The sequence below is a fragment of the Drosophila serrata genome, unplaced genomic scaffold (genome assembly GCF_035046125.1).
Source record: "Drosophila serrata isolate PLE 108 unplaced genomic scaffold, ASM3504612v1 contig_382, whole genome shotgun sequence".
NCBI lineage: Eukaryota > Metazoa > Arthropoda > Insecta > Diptera > Drosophilidae > Drosophila > Drosophila serrata.
This window is the reverse complement of record NW_028257280.1, coordinates 4,123,393-4,136,096: the sequence shown is the minus strand read 5'-3', so window position 1 is coordinate 4,136,096 and position 12,704 is coordinate 4,123,393. Positions and strand designations below refer to the sequence as shown.

Genomic DNA, 12,704 nt, shown 5'->3' with positions numbered 1-12,704 from the left:
AGCATAACTAGTGAAAAATTCCTGAAGTGTTGCTGCACAATTAGGTTGGGGAATTAACTACGAAAACCTCGAATGAATCCTCGCACGCAAGAGAGTTTCTTCCATCCACAATGGTTGAATTGAGAGTTGCTGGTCATTTAAAAAACCAACCAATCAAGCAACACCATCGCAGCTGGTAATTCTCATTATCAACATCCACTCAACTATAAACAAATACGACAAGAACTGTTTTTTCACGTAGCCAACCACAAGATCGTTAATTCTTTAATTCACAAAGCACATTGAACCAAAGGACCGCAGCAATTGAATTACAACAGGCTTTCTTTCGGATCGGTTCTGTGGTTTCTTTACGTTTTATAGATTTTATTAAAAAATTAATAATTTGTGGTTCATCGCGAGTCCCATTTTACTGTGGCTTCCTGCGGAAAGAGCAGCCTGTAAGAAAAAAAAGGAAAAGCTGCATTAGATGGGAAATTCTGATGGAGCCTAGGGAGGTGGAAACTACCTTCTGTCAGCTTGGCGCGTCCTCCAGTGGGCTGGCACAGAATGGTTGCGCATCCAGCGCAGACCACAACGCCCTGGGCGTGGCTGAAGACGGTGGTAATCCTGTAGCAGCCGGGGCACTTGACGTCCATGAAGTACGAGTTAGGATGCTGGACCAGGCGCTTCAGCTTGTGCTTGCGCTTCTCCTCAGCGGGCAGAGGGTGCAGAAGATCTTTTGCTAGCTGTAATGAATAAAACATTTTTATTAATAATGTATATATAGTCAAACTAATAATGCAGGATTTAGGTCAGAAGCAGTCTTAAAATGTTCTTAAGAATAGGTTTGCCAAAACATTGAATTAATTAAAAAATTAATTTTCTTCATTGATTCAGTGTGATAAATGCAAATCTACATTAGTTATTAAAAATAATCACTGTGATCAGACATTACTACGAGCAACTATTTTTCTCAGTGTATCAACAAATCTCGACCCGCGACAGTGCCATGCAACAACAACAAACAGGCAAGAAGTAAGCCAAATTCGAGATTCTAGGTTATGTAGGATGACTTCCGCGAATTCCGTCTGGCATTCCATTCAACTCCTGGCTTAAAATCAGCATGTTCGCATTTCACAACTGTTTGCAATTTCACAGGCGCACGCCATGCGTGGCCGCGGCACCACACACACTCATAGAAGCTGCACCCGCCGTCTGTGGCAACTGTTTAATTGTCAACACTCGTTCCATTCACACTGGACCCTTCGGCGGTGGGTCCTGCCAGGTTTTAGTTCCGTTTTCTGAGATTTTTCTGTGTTTAAAATGCATTTTAACGCAATTTGGCACCCACCGGCATGTTTTTTCTTTCACAGCTAACACGGAAAAGGAAGTGGGGTAAATCGCAGCCAACTTAACTTGAGTGCCAATGTTGCCAGATAACAATTTGAATTGGTTTTTGGTTTTGGTTTTTTGATCCGGCAACACTTTTCAGTTTTCGCTCGCAACATTTATCTTATAATAGTACACTATCCTCCATCTCGGACATGCAATTAGTTAATAAATGCTCTAATACCTCAATTTTGGGTTGGGAATAGGAGCTACGTTTGCCATATTTGCCGAACGTGGTATACCTCCTGATTTTTTGTTTAGCTAAGTTCCCACGCTTTTGTTTAGCCAAGTTATGAACCGTTTCTTTGTAACTGAACAGGTTATTTTTAAGTATTTTACTTTTAAATAACGCGGGCCCACTGGCGGAGTAGGAACTCTGGTCTCATTAATAATTCTCGGTTCCCGGTATTGCTGATTTTTGTTGGTGCGCGAATTTTGGAAGCGGCCTTTAAGCAAACATACTATTTGATTTGTACCGAGTAGCCTTGCAACGTGCTGCAATTGTGCGCGCCAATCAAGAATTAATTGCGTCCCGGATCCTGGTCGCTTACGGTACGAGAAATCGGAGTCGATCGGATGACGAGTAAAGACGGAGCAAGCACATTTTGACAGGAGAAACCTAATTGTGAAAACTGAAAGTGTATAAAAGACAGAAGTAACATGTTCACCACGCGCAAGCAGGTGGACGAGCATGTCCACAAGATTCTGGGTAATCTGCCGCCTGGGAACCAGGTAAGTGCTTGTGCATCGGAATTTCCAAAAATGCAGTTGCGAAATAGACGGCGCCGCCATTGACGACAGCGCGCCATGGTGTGCGTGCAGGCGCCCGTCTGTGCGCTTGTGTGCGTGTTCGAATCGGCGTCATTTGAGTGGCGTGTGTGTACTCGGAAAATAAAATTGCGCGCTTTTCTCAAGTCCATGCATGTTGATTTGTGCCAGAAAATAATGCACACAGACATCCTCTACAAATGTCTCAAGGTTTTGTGTTGTTCTCTTGGAAAATCAAAATATAAAAGTGAGGTTAAGTAGGTGGTTAGTAGACGGCTTATTTGAATGTATTCCTTGTTTTACAACGACAGTAACCACTGCCTGTGAGCAACGACTAAGTTTGATTGTTATTAATTAACTGTTGACATATTTGAATTTTTTTTTATCTTTTCTCTTATATTGGTATGTATGTATTGATAGATTGATCAAATCATTAGTTGGTGAATATTTTATTATGATTTTAATTTATTAAATTCTTAAGTATATAAAGTAAATTTCGCTGTTTTTGAGTTTCCCACATACATAACTTTTTATTCTCCTTCCCAGCATTTGACATTATTCCAGAAGGATACTTTTATTTCATGTGAAAATTAAGTCAATTTGACAATTTAAGAATATACTTTCTGATTTGTCACATAAATGAAATAAACTTATTGTTTTGGGTTTTACTTTTAATAGTTTTTTTCGACCATCTTCGGCTCTATATTTCACGCACACAGCACAAGTTTTGTTATTATTAATTAAGATACCTACCTACTTTGACTTATCCACCAATTGTATTTCTATCCGTAGCGCGATATGAAGGGTCTGGCAGTGGCACGTCTATACTATAAGATACAAGAGTATCCCAAGGCTATTGAATACCTTAACTCCTATCTCCGAGCCAAGGATGAGGCTGTGGCCCATAAACTGATAGCCCACAGCTACAAGTTCCTGAAGACCCCAGATCTGCAAAGGGCCTTGCAGCATTTCCAGCGCTGCATCCAGCTAAATCCCCGGCAGCCAGATTTGATCAAAGAAGTCTGCCAGATGCTGGTCGATGAAAAGAGCATATACAACAAGGAGTGTGCCAAATACTGGCTGGAAATCGCCACCTCCGAGAACTTGAGCGACAACGAAGCGGTCGTTTCCCTGCGCATGCGAGTGAATCTCACAGAGAGCAACGGCAACGGCGGCGTTGAAGATGGCACCGCGGGCAAGGAGAACGAGGATGCATTTGAAATGCTTATGCACAAGGAGTTGCAGGCGCGTCCCCAGGACGTGAATGTCCGTGTGCGGCTTATGCGCAGCTACGTGGAGAAGAACCAGCTGGACCAGGCCTTTAAGTACGCTTACAAAGTAGAACTGGAGGCCAACGGCTGCACCAGTCAGTCCAGTGAATGGTACGGAATCGTATGGGTGATGCTCTCAAAGAAGGAGGACAAGAAAAATGATAAAGACTGGCGTTTCTGGCAACTGGCCCTCCACACCTGTGATCGCCTGACGCAACTGAGCCTAGAGTCTGGAGGAACACTTGGAGAGAGCAGCAGTATGTTGTTTCGTTTTGATCAGTATCTGCACAAGTTCGGCACAATAGTGGATCGATCCACTGATGCTCCCCAGCGAGAGCTGCATCTGTCCTGCGTGGAGCATTATGCTGGACAGCTGCTGCTCCATACAGTTGCGCTGATCTTCAAGCGTGAGCTGCTGGCCAACAAGAACAAGTGGGCGAGCGTGCTGCGCAACTTGCTTCCGCTGTTGCTTCTTGGATATCAGGTGCATCCCCTCCAAGAGCAGCACGTCCATCCCTGGATGAAGCACTGCGATGCTGAGCAGAAGCAGTTGCTGCAGCTCTGGCGTCAGGAAGGCTCCTTCCGTTGCGCCCAGCTTGGACGTGTTCTCCTCGGTTGCGTGGAGCGCTCTCAAACGGATCAGGAAAATCAGGAGAACAACAACCAAACCACACAGCCCCTGTCTGGATTGTTTAGTGACTCGGAAGAACTTTTGAGCTGCGCCCGGCAACAATGCATGGACAAGAATTGGCGTAGCAACTTGTTCCCAATTCTCTTTACCAACGCCGAGCACAAGCTGAAGGAGCAGTCGTCCCATCTGATCCGCAATCCCCGACTGCAGACGCCCATTTTTGAGTGGCCCGATCTGGCCGAGATCGAGACCTACGAGCAGCAAGCGCTTCTCCTCCAGCCCCTATCCTTGGCACAACATGTTTACCTCGCGCTGGGCACCGATATCGACAGTCTAGGCGAAGCGCCGCGGGTGCTATTCTACGAGGAGTTTCGGCGCGATGTGAAGCAGAATCTGAGCTACTGCGGTCACGACTCCATCTCCCAGTTAGATGTCGATCTCTTCCTGTATGCCACTGTTATCCAGACGCAGCGTAAATTGGACCTAGTGCGCAACCTCTACGAAAGCTCTCACATTGGAAACCGCAATGCAGCTTCCCGTCCTTATATGATGCCATATTCCAATCTCTTGAGTCAATTGACGACACCGGAGCAGAGCAGCTGGTGGGAAATCGTGCTGCGCCTGCACAGGAATCAGCAGATGTCCGCAGATGGCAACAAGGCCGAGCAACGGGCCCAGCTGCAGCTCGGCCTGGAAGCCGTGCGCGGTGTGAATGGACCAAAGGCAGATGCCATCATCATCTTTCAGTTAGGCAAGATCTTGCAATCGCGCGCCGATCGGGCCTCCCTGGAGCCGCGAATCGATGTTCTTTACCGCCAGGGATTTAGCATGCTCCGTCGGCATCAGCAGCAACAAGATTTTGAGCCTTACGTGCGCATCTTTAAGTACGGATCGCCCAGCGCAACGGTTGCCTGGAACAAGTTACAATCGCTTGCCGAGGATGCTGTGTCTTATTTCAGCGGAAAGATGTTCAAGGCGGGACACTATGACCAGTTTGTAGAAGAAGTGCGAGGACTAGACCTGCCCATGGCCACCTATCTGCAGGCTGAGGCCTACCGTCTCCTGGAGGATTCCGGTAAAGCAAATCGTGCTTCACGGACTCGCTATTTGGAGCGGAGGCAAGAGTGCCTGCAGCAGACGCAGCAACTGCTCCGAAATGATCTTAGGCATCCGCTGAGCGCTGTTGTCAATCGGGAATTGCGGCGCTGCCAGCAACAAAACCGTGGCGCGCTTGTACCGAGTGCTTGCGAGGATAGCTTCGGTACCCCAGATCTCCACAACAACTCCTCTACATACGAAGACGCCGAGGATGACTTTTATGCGGCTGCTTCCTTGTCCGCCAACAGATCGCGTCGTCATCAGCTGGAGGTCAGTGTAGCTTCTCCCGTGTCTTCTGCCGTGGTTGTAGCTCAGCCCAGCGAGGAGATAGAGCAAACCCTCAAGCAGATCAGCAAGTCGATCTGCCTGGTTACAGATAATATGGCAGCCATGCGTCAGGACATATCTACGCTTACCGAGCGATTCAATGGCCTGGAGGATATGATTAAGAAAATGAAGATTACCAACAATCGGGAGACGCCAATACGGGACGTGGACCCCGCGGCTGCCTTGGGATTGGATGATCTCTTTATTATCGAGGATGCGCTGGTGGAACAGCAACAGCAGCACCAGGCTGCAGTTCACCAGGTCGTCCCACCACAGTACGGTGGACCCAATCCGGCCTTCTACAATGGTGTCCAGAGTCATACGCCATCTGCCCAGGATCGCTTCCTGCCAGCCCCATACGGAAGTCCGATGTTTAACCAAAACCAGATGTATAACTATTATGCAGCTCAGGCACAGGCCCAGGCACAATTCCTGCGCACTCCACCAGCTCCGCCCGGAGCGATTCCACCCACAAATTTGTTTGGTAAGTTCCACGCCTTGAATTTCTATTGATTTGCTACTAACTCTTTTTTCTTGTAGGTCCACGTAATCCGAACTTTGGACTCCCCAGCATCTTCCCGCCGCCAACAGCAGGAGCTCCACCGGTAGTATCACCATTTATGGACCCCAGGGGTAACTTTGTCCAGCCGCCAACTGGAAGTCTGATCCCGCCGCCACCTCAGCAAGCACAGCAGGCTCCAGCTCCTCTTAACCTGGCTGAGGCTAAGCCGCCGGCACTTCCCACTCCTGGGGTGGGCGCCGGTTTCTTCAATTCGCCAGCACCAACGTTTGGGGTATCAACAATTCAGTCTAAACCCTTGACCATACCTCAAGCAGCAGCAGCAGCTCCAACGCCTACTGCTGCTGTGCCGGCTCCTGCTCCTGGTCCAGCACCAGTCAATTTGGTTTCAGCAGTTCCAGCTACTGTTCCTGCGCCTATTAAAGCACCCCAAGTGGCGCCGCCAGCTTCAGTTCCACCTCCGGCAAGCGTTCCGGCACTGTTTAACCGGGCATTGAACAATCAACCTGTGGAAAAGGAGCCGCCAGCTAATGTAGTCATCACCAGCTCCGATCCGCTGCCCAAGCCAACGGGAGCCAGTGGTATCCAGCCCACTCTAAGTGTGACAATTCCGGCACAGCATATCAAGCCCAGCCTGGTACAACCAACGGCTGAACCCCAGCAACAGCCGCCGGTACAGTCGCAGCCTCTGCAGCCTACTCTTCCTGCCTCGGGAGTATTCAACTTTAATTTGGGCAATACCGCTTCCGAAAGTCCCTTCTCCTTCAAGACGCAAGTCGCTAGGGCAGCAGCAGAAAAGCAGAAGGAGCAAGAGCTTGAACAGGCGGCAGCTACGGAGCTTAACAAGAGCGGAGCCAGTGATCTTAACAAGAGTGTTGGAGCAGAGGGCAACTCATCCCTGACCGAAGACTATGATCCGCGGCCCGACTTTAAGGCTATAATTCCACTGCCCGACGAAGTGGAGGTACGCACTGGCGAGGAGAACGAAGAGGTCAAGTTTGGCTATCGGGCCAAGCTCTTTCGGTATGTGGACAAGGAGTGGAAGGAACGTGGCACTGGGCTGATCAAGATCCTGCGCGACAAAACCACTGGCGTTTCACGAGTCCTCATGCGTCGCGATCAAACCCATAAGATTTGTGCAAATCACACAATCACCGCGGACATGACTCTGTCCACTCCCAGCCAGGACAAGGACAAGAAATCGTTCTTGTGGGCAGCCAATGACTTTGCGGATGAGCAGTTAACGCTAGAGAAATTCCTGGTGCGATTCAAGACACCGGAAATCGCAGAGGAGTTCCGGGTGGCCTTTGTCAATGCGAACGTTGAGACCAAGGTGAAATTCGCTGAGGAGCCAGCCAAGGGCAACAAGGAACCAGCTGCATTCCCTTCAGCTCCAGCTCCAGCCCCGGCTTCATTTAGTCTGGCCAAAAACTTTGTGACCAGCACACCGGCAGCAGCCAATCCGGTCTTTAACAAGCCCGCAGAGCAGGCGAAATCCAAACAGGCAACGGAACCATCCCTGGCCAAGTCACTGTTTGGGGGTGTCCCGTCGGCTACAGCGGGAGCTGCGCCTCCAGCTACTACACCTGCGGCTCCTTCACCATTTGCCAACTTCAGCTTTTCAGGATTGGGCACTGAAAATAAGGCCTCTCCTTTCGGAAACTTATCCTTTACCAACGCATCCACATTGGGCAGCGGCACTAACAGTACTCTCTTCACCACGGCCCTGATCAAGGACAACACCCTTCAAAATCAAACGCCCGAAAAGGCAAACACTTCTGATGCCGAAGAGGAATATGAGCCTACGGCCGAGTTTACGCCAGTGATTGACCTGCCGGAATTGGTGGAAGTGGTCACAGGAGAGGAGAACGAGGAGGTGCTCTTCGAGCACAGGGCCAAGTTGCTCCGCTTCGTGAAGGGGCCGAATGAGTGGAAGGAACGCGGCTTGGGCGATATGAAGGTGCTGCGGGATCGCAACAATCCCGACCAAGTGCGTTTGCTGATGCGCCGCGACAAGGTGCTCAAGCTGTGCTGCAACCAGCGTTTGACGGCCGAGACAAAGTTCACGTTCGCCTTGAACCAGAAGTCGGCCGTTACCTGGGCTTCGATGGATTACGCCGACGAAGAGCTGTCAAACGATCTGCTGTGTCTGCGTTTTAAAACGCCGGAGATCTGCCAGAATTTCCTAGATGCGGTGCAAAAAGCCCAAGAGGCCATGGGAAAGGGAACCGACGAAAAAAAAGAAGAGAAGCCACAAAAGCAGGCTGAAAAGGAACCGGAGAAGCCGATCCAGGGCTTTGGGGATGCGTTCAAGCCCAAGGCGGGCAGTTGGAGCTGCAAGGCCTGCTATACTAGCAATGGGCAGGAGCAGTCGTACTGCTTGGCATGCCAGGAGCCCAAGGATGACACAGTGCCTCCGAAGCAACCAGGCTTGGATCAAAGTAACGCATTGAATTTGTCCACAAGCGGTTCCTCTGGGAAATTCTCATTCGGATTTGCACCTGCTACACTTCCCGTCTCTGGTGGATTTAGCTTTGGGGCACTTACCCAGTCCAAGGAGCCGGTCAAGGAGAAACCAGCTGCTCCTGTGACTGCCACAGCTTCAGCTCCTGCTTCAACCCCTTCGTTGCAACCGGCAGTTGTTGGCTTTGGAAAGACCACCACCACAACCACACCCGGTTTCGGGGATGCCTTCAAGCCCAAAGCGGGAAGCTGGTCCTGCACCGCTTGCTATGTGAGCAATCCCGGAGAATCGCTGTACTGCAGTGCCTGCGAGACCCCTAAAGATGACACAGTGCCAAAGAAGGAGAACTCTCTTGGTTCAGGGCTCACACTGCCTGCCTCTTCCCAGTTCAACTTTGGATTCGCAGCTAAACCAGCGGATCAGTCGACCAAGAGCAATGTATTTGGTTCCTCCACCTTCAACTTTCAAGCTCCATCGGTTGTAGCGCCAGCAGCTTCACTTGGGTCCAGTGGCGGATTCAGTTTCTCGATGCCGAAACCATCCCAGCAGCAGCCAAAGAGTCCTGCGGCACCCGATGGCGAGGACAACGATGGTTACCATGAGGAGGAGGAAAACAATGCATACTTTGCTCCAGTGATTCCATTGCCGGATAAGGTAAGATGATCTATATTATCAACAAAATCCACCTTTGTTAACCAGACCCGAGTTGCAGATCGATGTGAAGACGGGCGAGGAGAACGAGGAGTTGCTGTATGTGCACCGCGCAAAGCTATATCGCCTTACCGGAGGCGAATGGAAGGAACGTGGCCTGGGCGATGTCAAGATCTTGCGCCACATTCAGACGAAAAAACTGCGTGTGGTCATGCGCCGGGAGCAAGTGTTCAAGATCTGCCTCAATCATGTGCTTAACGAGGGGGTAGTGTACAAACCAAAGGACGAGAAGTCCTTGCTGTTTGCCGCCCACGATTTCAGCGAGGGGGAGAGTGTTCTGGAGAGGTTTACACTACGCTTCAAGAACCACGATGTGGTAGAGGAGTTCAGCAGGGTTGTGAAGGATGCGCTAAAAGGAACTGCCGTAGCTATCACAAATAACGAAAGCAATTTGTTTCCGACGGCCATTAACAAGGCGGATAAACAGAATCAGGATCAAGAATCAACCAGCTGCCCCGGTTGTCGTGGCTGCTCTCCGGATAAATTCGTGTTCGCAGACTCATCTTTGCCCGTTAAAAGTCTGACAGACGATGTGAGTCCGCCCTTGCCCATGTTCCTACCAGCCCTTCAGCTTCCCAAGTCAACTGCCTCGGCAACCTCAATATTCAAGGCCAGTTCACTGGGCGCCACCAACTCGTCATTCTCAGCTTTCGGTAATTTAGCAGTATCCGAGTCAACCAAAACGCCAAACAGTCAAGCTTTTCTATTTGGCAACGTCGGTGAGTTGCACTTTGAAATTTTCTTTTATCCGAAATAAGTTTATATTAATTCTATATCTTTACGCAGAAAAACCAGCCAGCGGAGCACCCCTCTTTGGTGGCAACCTCCAGCCGAAGGGCAATGTCCTTGACTCCATTTTTGGCAGCTCCAATACCGACCAGAGTTCGGGATGGGATCCCGCCAAGTCGATTTTTGGTGGTGGACAGCAGCAAAAGAATGAGACCACGCCCCCAACGTCGATCTTTGGGGGCGCCAAGATTGAGTCACCACAGCAGCCAGCACCGATTACAGCACCCGAGGTGCCCAAGTCAATCTTTGGCGGTGGTGGCTCTGTTTTCGGAAGCAATCCTCTTGCCTCGGGCTTTGTTTTTGGAAGTGGATCTAATGCGCCCATTTTTGGACAAAAAGAAGCCGTATCATCTTTTGCAGACCTGAACCAGCAGGTGAAAGAAAAGGAGGAAAAGCCACCCACTGCGAGTACAACCATCCAGGGCTTCGGTGTTACTGGAGATGCCAAGGAAGAAAAGAAAGAAACTTTGACCTTTGGTTCGGCGATCCCTGATGTGTCGAAAAATACTGGCAGCACCACGTTTGCCGACTTTGGAAGCAAATCGGGCGAAAGTTTTGCCGATTTTGCCAAAAAGGCGGGCAGTGATTTTGCCGATCTATCGGCCAAAAGCCAGGGAACTCCCGTCGGCTTCAACAAGTCTAGCGGTGGTGGCTTCTACAATCTGACGCATCAGAACGAATTCAAGAACTTTCAGTCGACACCACAGAGTGCCAAAAATGAGGATCAGGGCGACGGCGATGATGGCGACGCAAACAATGATGACAACTATGATCCGCACTACAACCCAATTATAGAGCTGCCGGATGAGATTGTGGTCACCACTGGAGAAGAGAACGAGACTAAGTTGTTTGGCGAGAGGGTGAAGCTCTTTCGCTATGACAGAGCAACAAAGGCGTGGAAGGAGAGAGGTGAGTAGACAAGGTTGGCAGGAGTGCATTAGATATTCACTCCTTCTTTATTCTTTACAGGCTGCGGCGAACTGAAAGTACTGGAACATCCGGAGATGCACAGTTTCCGCTTGGTGCTGCGTCAGGAGCAGGTCCACAAGTTGCTGCTCAACATGAAGATCACAGGGGCTATACAATTTGCCTACATGTCCGGTCAGAAAAAAACCCTTCTATGGGCTGGACACAACTTTGCGGCAGACGCGGAGGGCAAGATAAGCACTGATGGGGCAGTTGAGAGTTTGGCATGTCGCTTCGCAAAGGAGGAGATTGCGTCATTGTTCCTTGCCAAGGCCAATGCATGCACCGAACGCGCCAGAGAACTGGAGGACTCTCGGGAAGAGCAAGAGAAACAGGATTAGAACGAGTAGAGTAAAAAAGAAACCTAATATATAGCATGTTTTCAATTGCGTTTTTAAGTCTTGTCAACAGAAAGTATCGTGGGAACTGTTAAATAATGACACAATTTCCATGTAACAATAAAAACTTTATAAAAACTTATGAAATAATAAACTTCAAATAGTAGTTCGTTGTAGCGAAGGAACGTTTTAAAATAAAGTAAGATAGGAAGCTAACTTTGGAAAGCCAAAGTCCGCAATTAAATCATCAGCCGAATTTAATATCGATCATAAGACAAAACTGCACCAATATCTATTCGGAAAGTTTTTCTGGGTTAGTTATACAAATAAGAATATGGAGTATAAAATTTCAATAATTATATTTGCTTTTTAATTTTTAACAATTTTAATTAGAAGCTAACTTAGGAAAGCCGAACTTTGTATAAACAGTTTTCAATAAAATCATAAGACCGAATCGAAAATCATTCATAACTATGCTAAAAATGCATTTGGTAACATGTTTTGTGCTAGTTTTTATAGCGCTAAAAAATCTGCATACTCGGTTTTAAAATTTAAAAAATTAATTTTTTTTTTTTCAAATTTTCACAATGTTACCGATTAGGTGTTTATTAAATTTTCAAATTCTGGAAAATTTTCAAAAATTTAATTTTTAATTGGACTAGCTAGATCGATTCAGCTGTTGTTGCTGATCAAGAATATATAATTTCTAACTACGTTGTAAGCTTCTGAGCATGCAATGATATAAATATTCGCATCGCAGGTCGTTATTTATTTTGACGATTTTTCTTTAATCCACATCTTAAAAAATGCATAAATAAGCCAAAAATTTAGTAATTTCGATTCGGAAAGCTGTCCTGGGCTAGTTTTGAATAGGTTAATAAATCTGCAATCCTAAATATTTATTTTTAAATATTTAAATTTTTGTAAATTTTTTCAAAATGTCAACAATGCAAAAACCTGTTAAAAAAGTTTGAAAAAAAATTATGAAAAAATTTTTGCTCTGCAAGATTTGCTTGTTGATCCTGATCAAGGATATATATGATTTATGTCTCCTTCACTGTTTTGCAAGTTTCTGACTAAAAATATAGTACCCTGAAAAAGTATTACGGAATTAGTGCATAACTTATTTTTTTAACTTATTGGTTTTTACAAGAATTTATTTATATATATATTTGGTGTTTAGACAAGCTCAATTATTTTAGCTTATACTTCACTATCATTAAAAAAAAGCCAAAATATACCGAAATAAATATAAAATCAAATTAAAGTTTTTTTTTACGGAAATGGTTCGATTAACTTAGCTGTTGATGCTAATCAATATTATAAATGATTTATAGAAATTACTATTTCATTGCGGTGCCAACTTCTGATCTAAATTGTAATTATCAAAGGTATAATAATGCAGATTATAAATTCTAGATTGACTTAAAAAAAAACTAGGTGGCAGCACTGT

The 12,704-nt window shown here is 47.1% G+C and overlaps 2 protein-coding genes across 2 annotated transcripts; one reads left to right on the top strand and one right to left on the bottom strand.

The window, feature by feature from the left end:
* Nucleotides 1-226: 226 nt before the first annotated feature.
* On the bottom strand, nucleotides 227-1,366 carry RpS27 (ribosomal protein S27). The gene is made up of 3 exons (XM_020956167.2): nucleotides 1,331-1,366; nucleotides 506-725; nucleotides 227-435 (listed from the first exon to the last, which is right to left on the bottom strand). The coding sequence occupies exons 1-3, from the start codon at nucleotides 1,334-1,336 to the stop codon at nucleotides 407-409; spliced, it is 255 nt and encodes an 84-aa protein (XP_020811826.1). The 5' UTR covers nucleotides 1,337-1,366; the 3' UTR covers nucleotides 227-406.
* Nucleotides 1,367-1,711: 345 nt separating this feature from the next.
* Nucleotides 1,712-11,405, top strand: Nup358 (nucleoporin 358). Its single transcript, XM_020956166.2, has 6 exons — nucleotides 1,712-2,100; nucleotides 2,929-5,947; nucleotides 6,004-9,101; nucleotides 9,160-9,877; nucleotides 9,945-10,856; nucleotides 10,917-11,405. Exons 1-6 carry the CDS (start codon nucleotides 2,029-2,031, stop codon nucleotides 11,252-11,254), a joined length of 8,157 nt encoding a protein of 2,718 aa, XP_020811825.2. The 5' UTR covers nucleotides 1,712-2,028; the 3' UTR covers nucleotides 11,255-11,405.
* The last annotated feature ends 1,299 nt before the right edge of the window (nucleotides 11,406-12,704 follow it).

What these genes read in the sequence shown, in the direction of transcription:
- Nup358 (XM_020956166.2), top strand. Translation starts at nt 2,029, where the DNA reads ATGTTCACCACGCGCAAGCAGGTGGACGAGCATGTCCACAAGATTCTG. An exon ending in TGATTCCATTGCCGGATAAG is followed by an intron (nt 9,102 to 9,159) that starts GTAAGATGATCT and finishes CCCGAGTTGCAG; the next exon opens with ATCGATGTGAAGACGGGCGA. An exon ending in TTTTCTATTTGGCAACGTCG is followed by an intron (nt 9,878 to 9,944) that starts GTGAGTTGCACT and finishes ATCTTTACGCAG; the next exon opens with AAAAACCAGCCAGCGGAGCA.
- RpS27 (XM_020956167.2), bottom strand. An exon ending in ACGCGCCAAGCTGACAGAAG is followed by an intron (nt 436 to 505) that starts GTAGTTTCCACC and finishes TTTTTCTTACAG; the next exon opens with GCTGCTCTTTCCGCAGGAAG.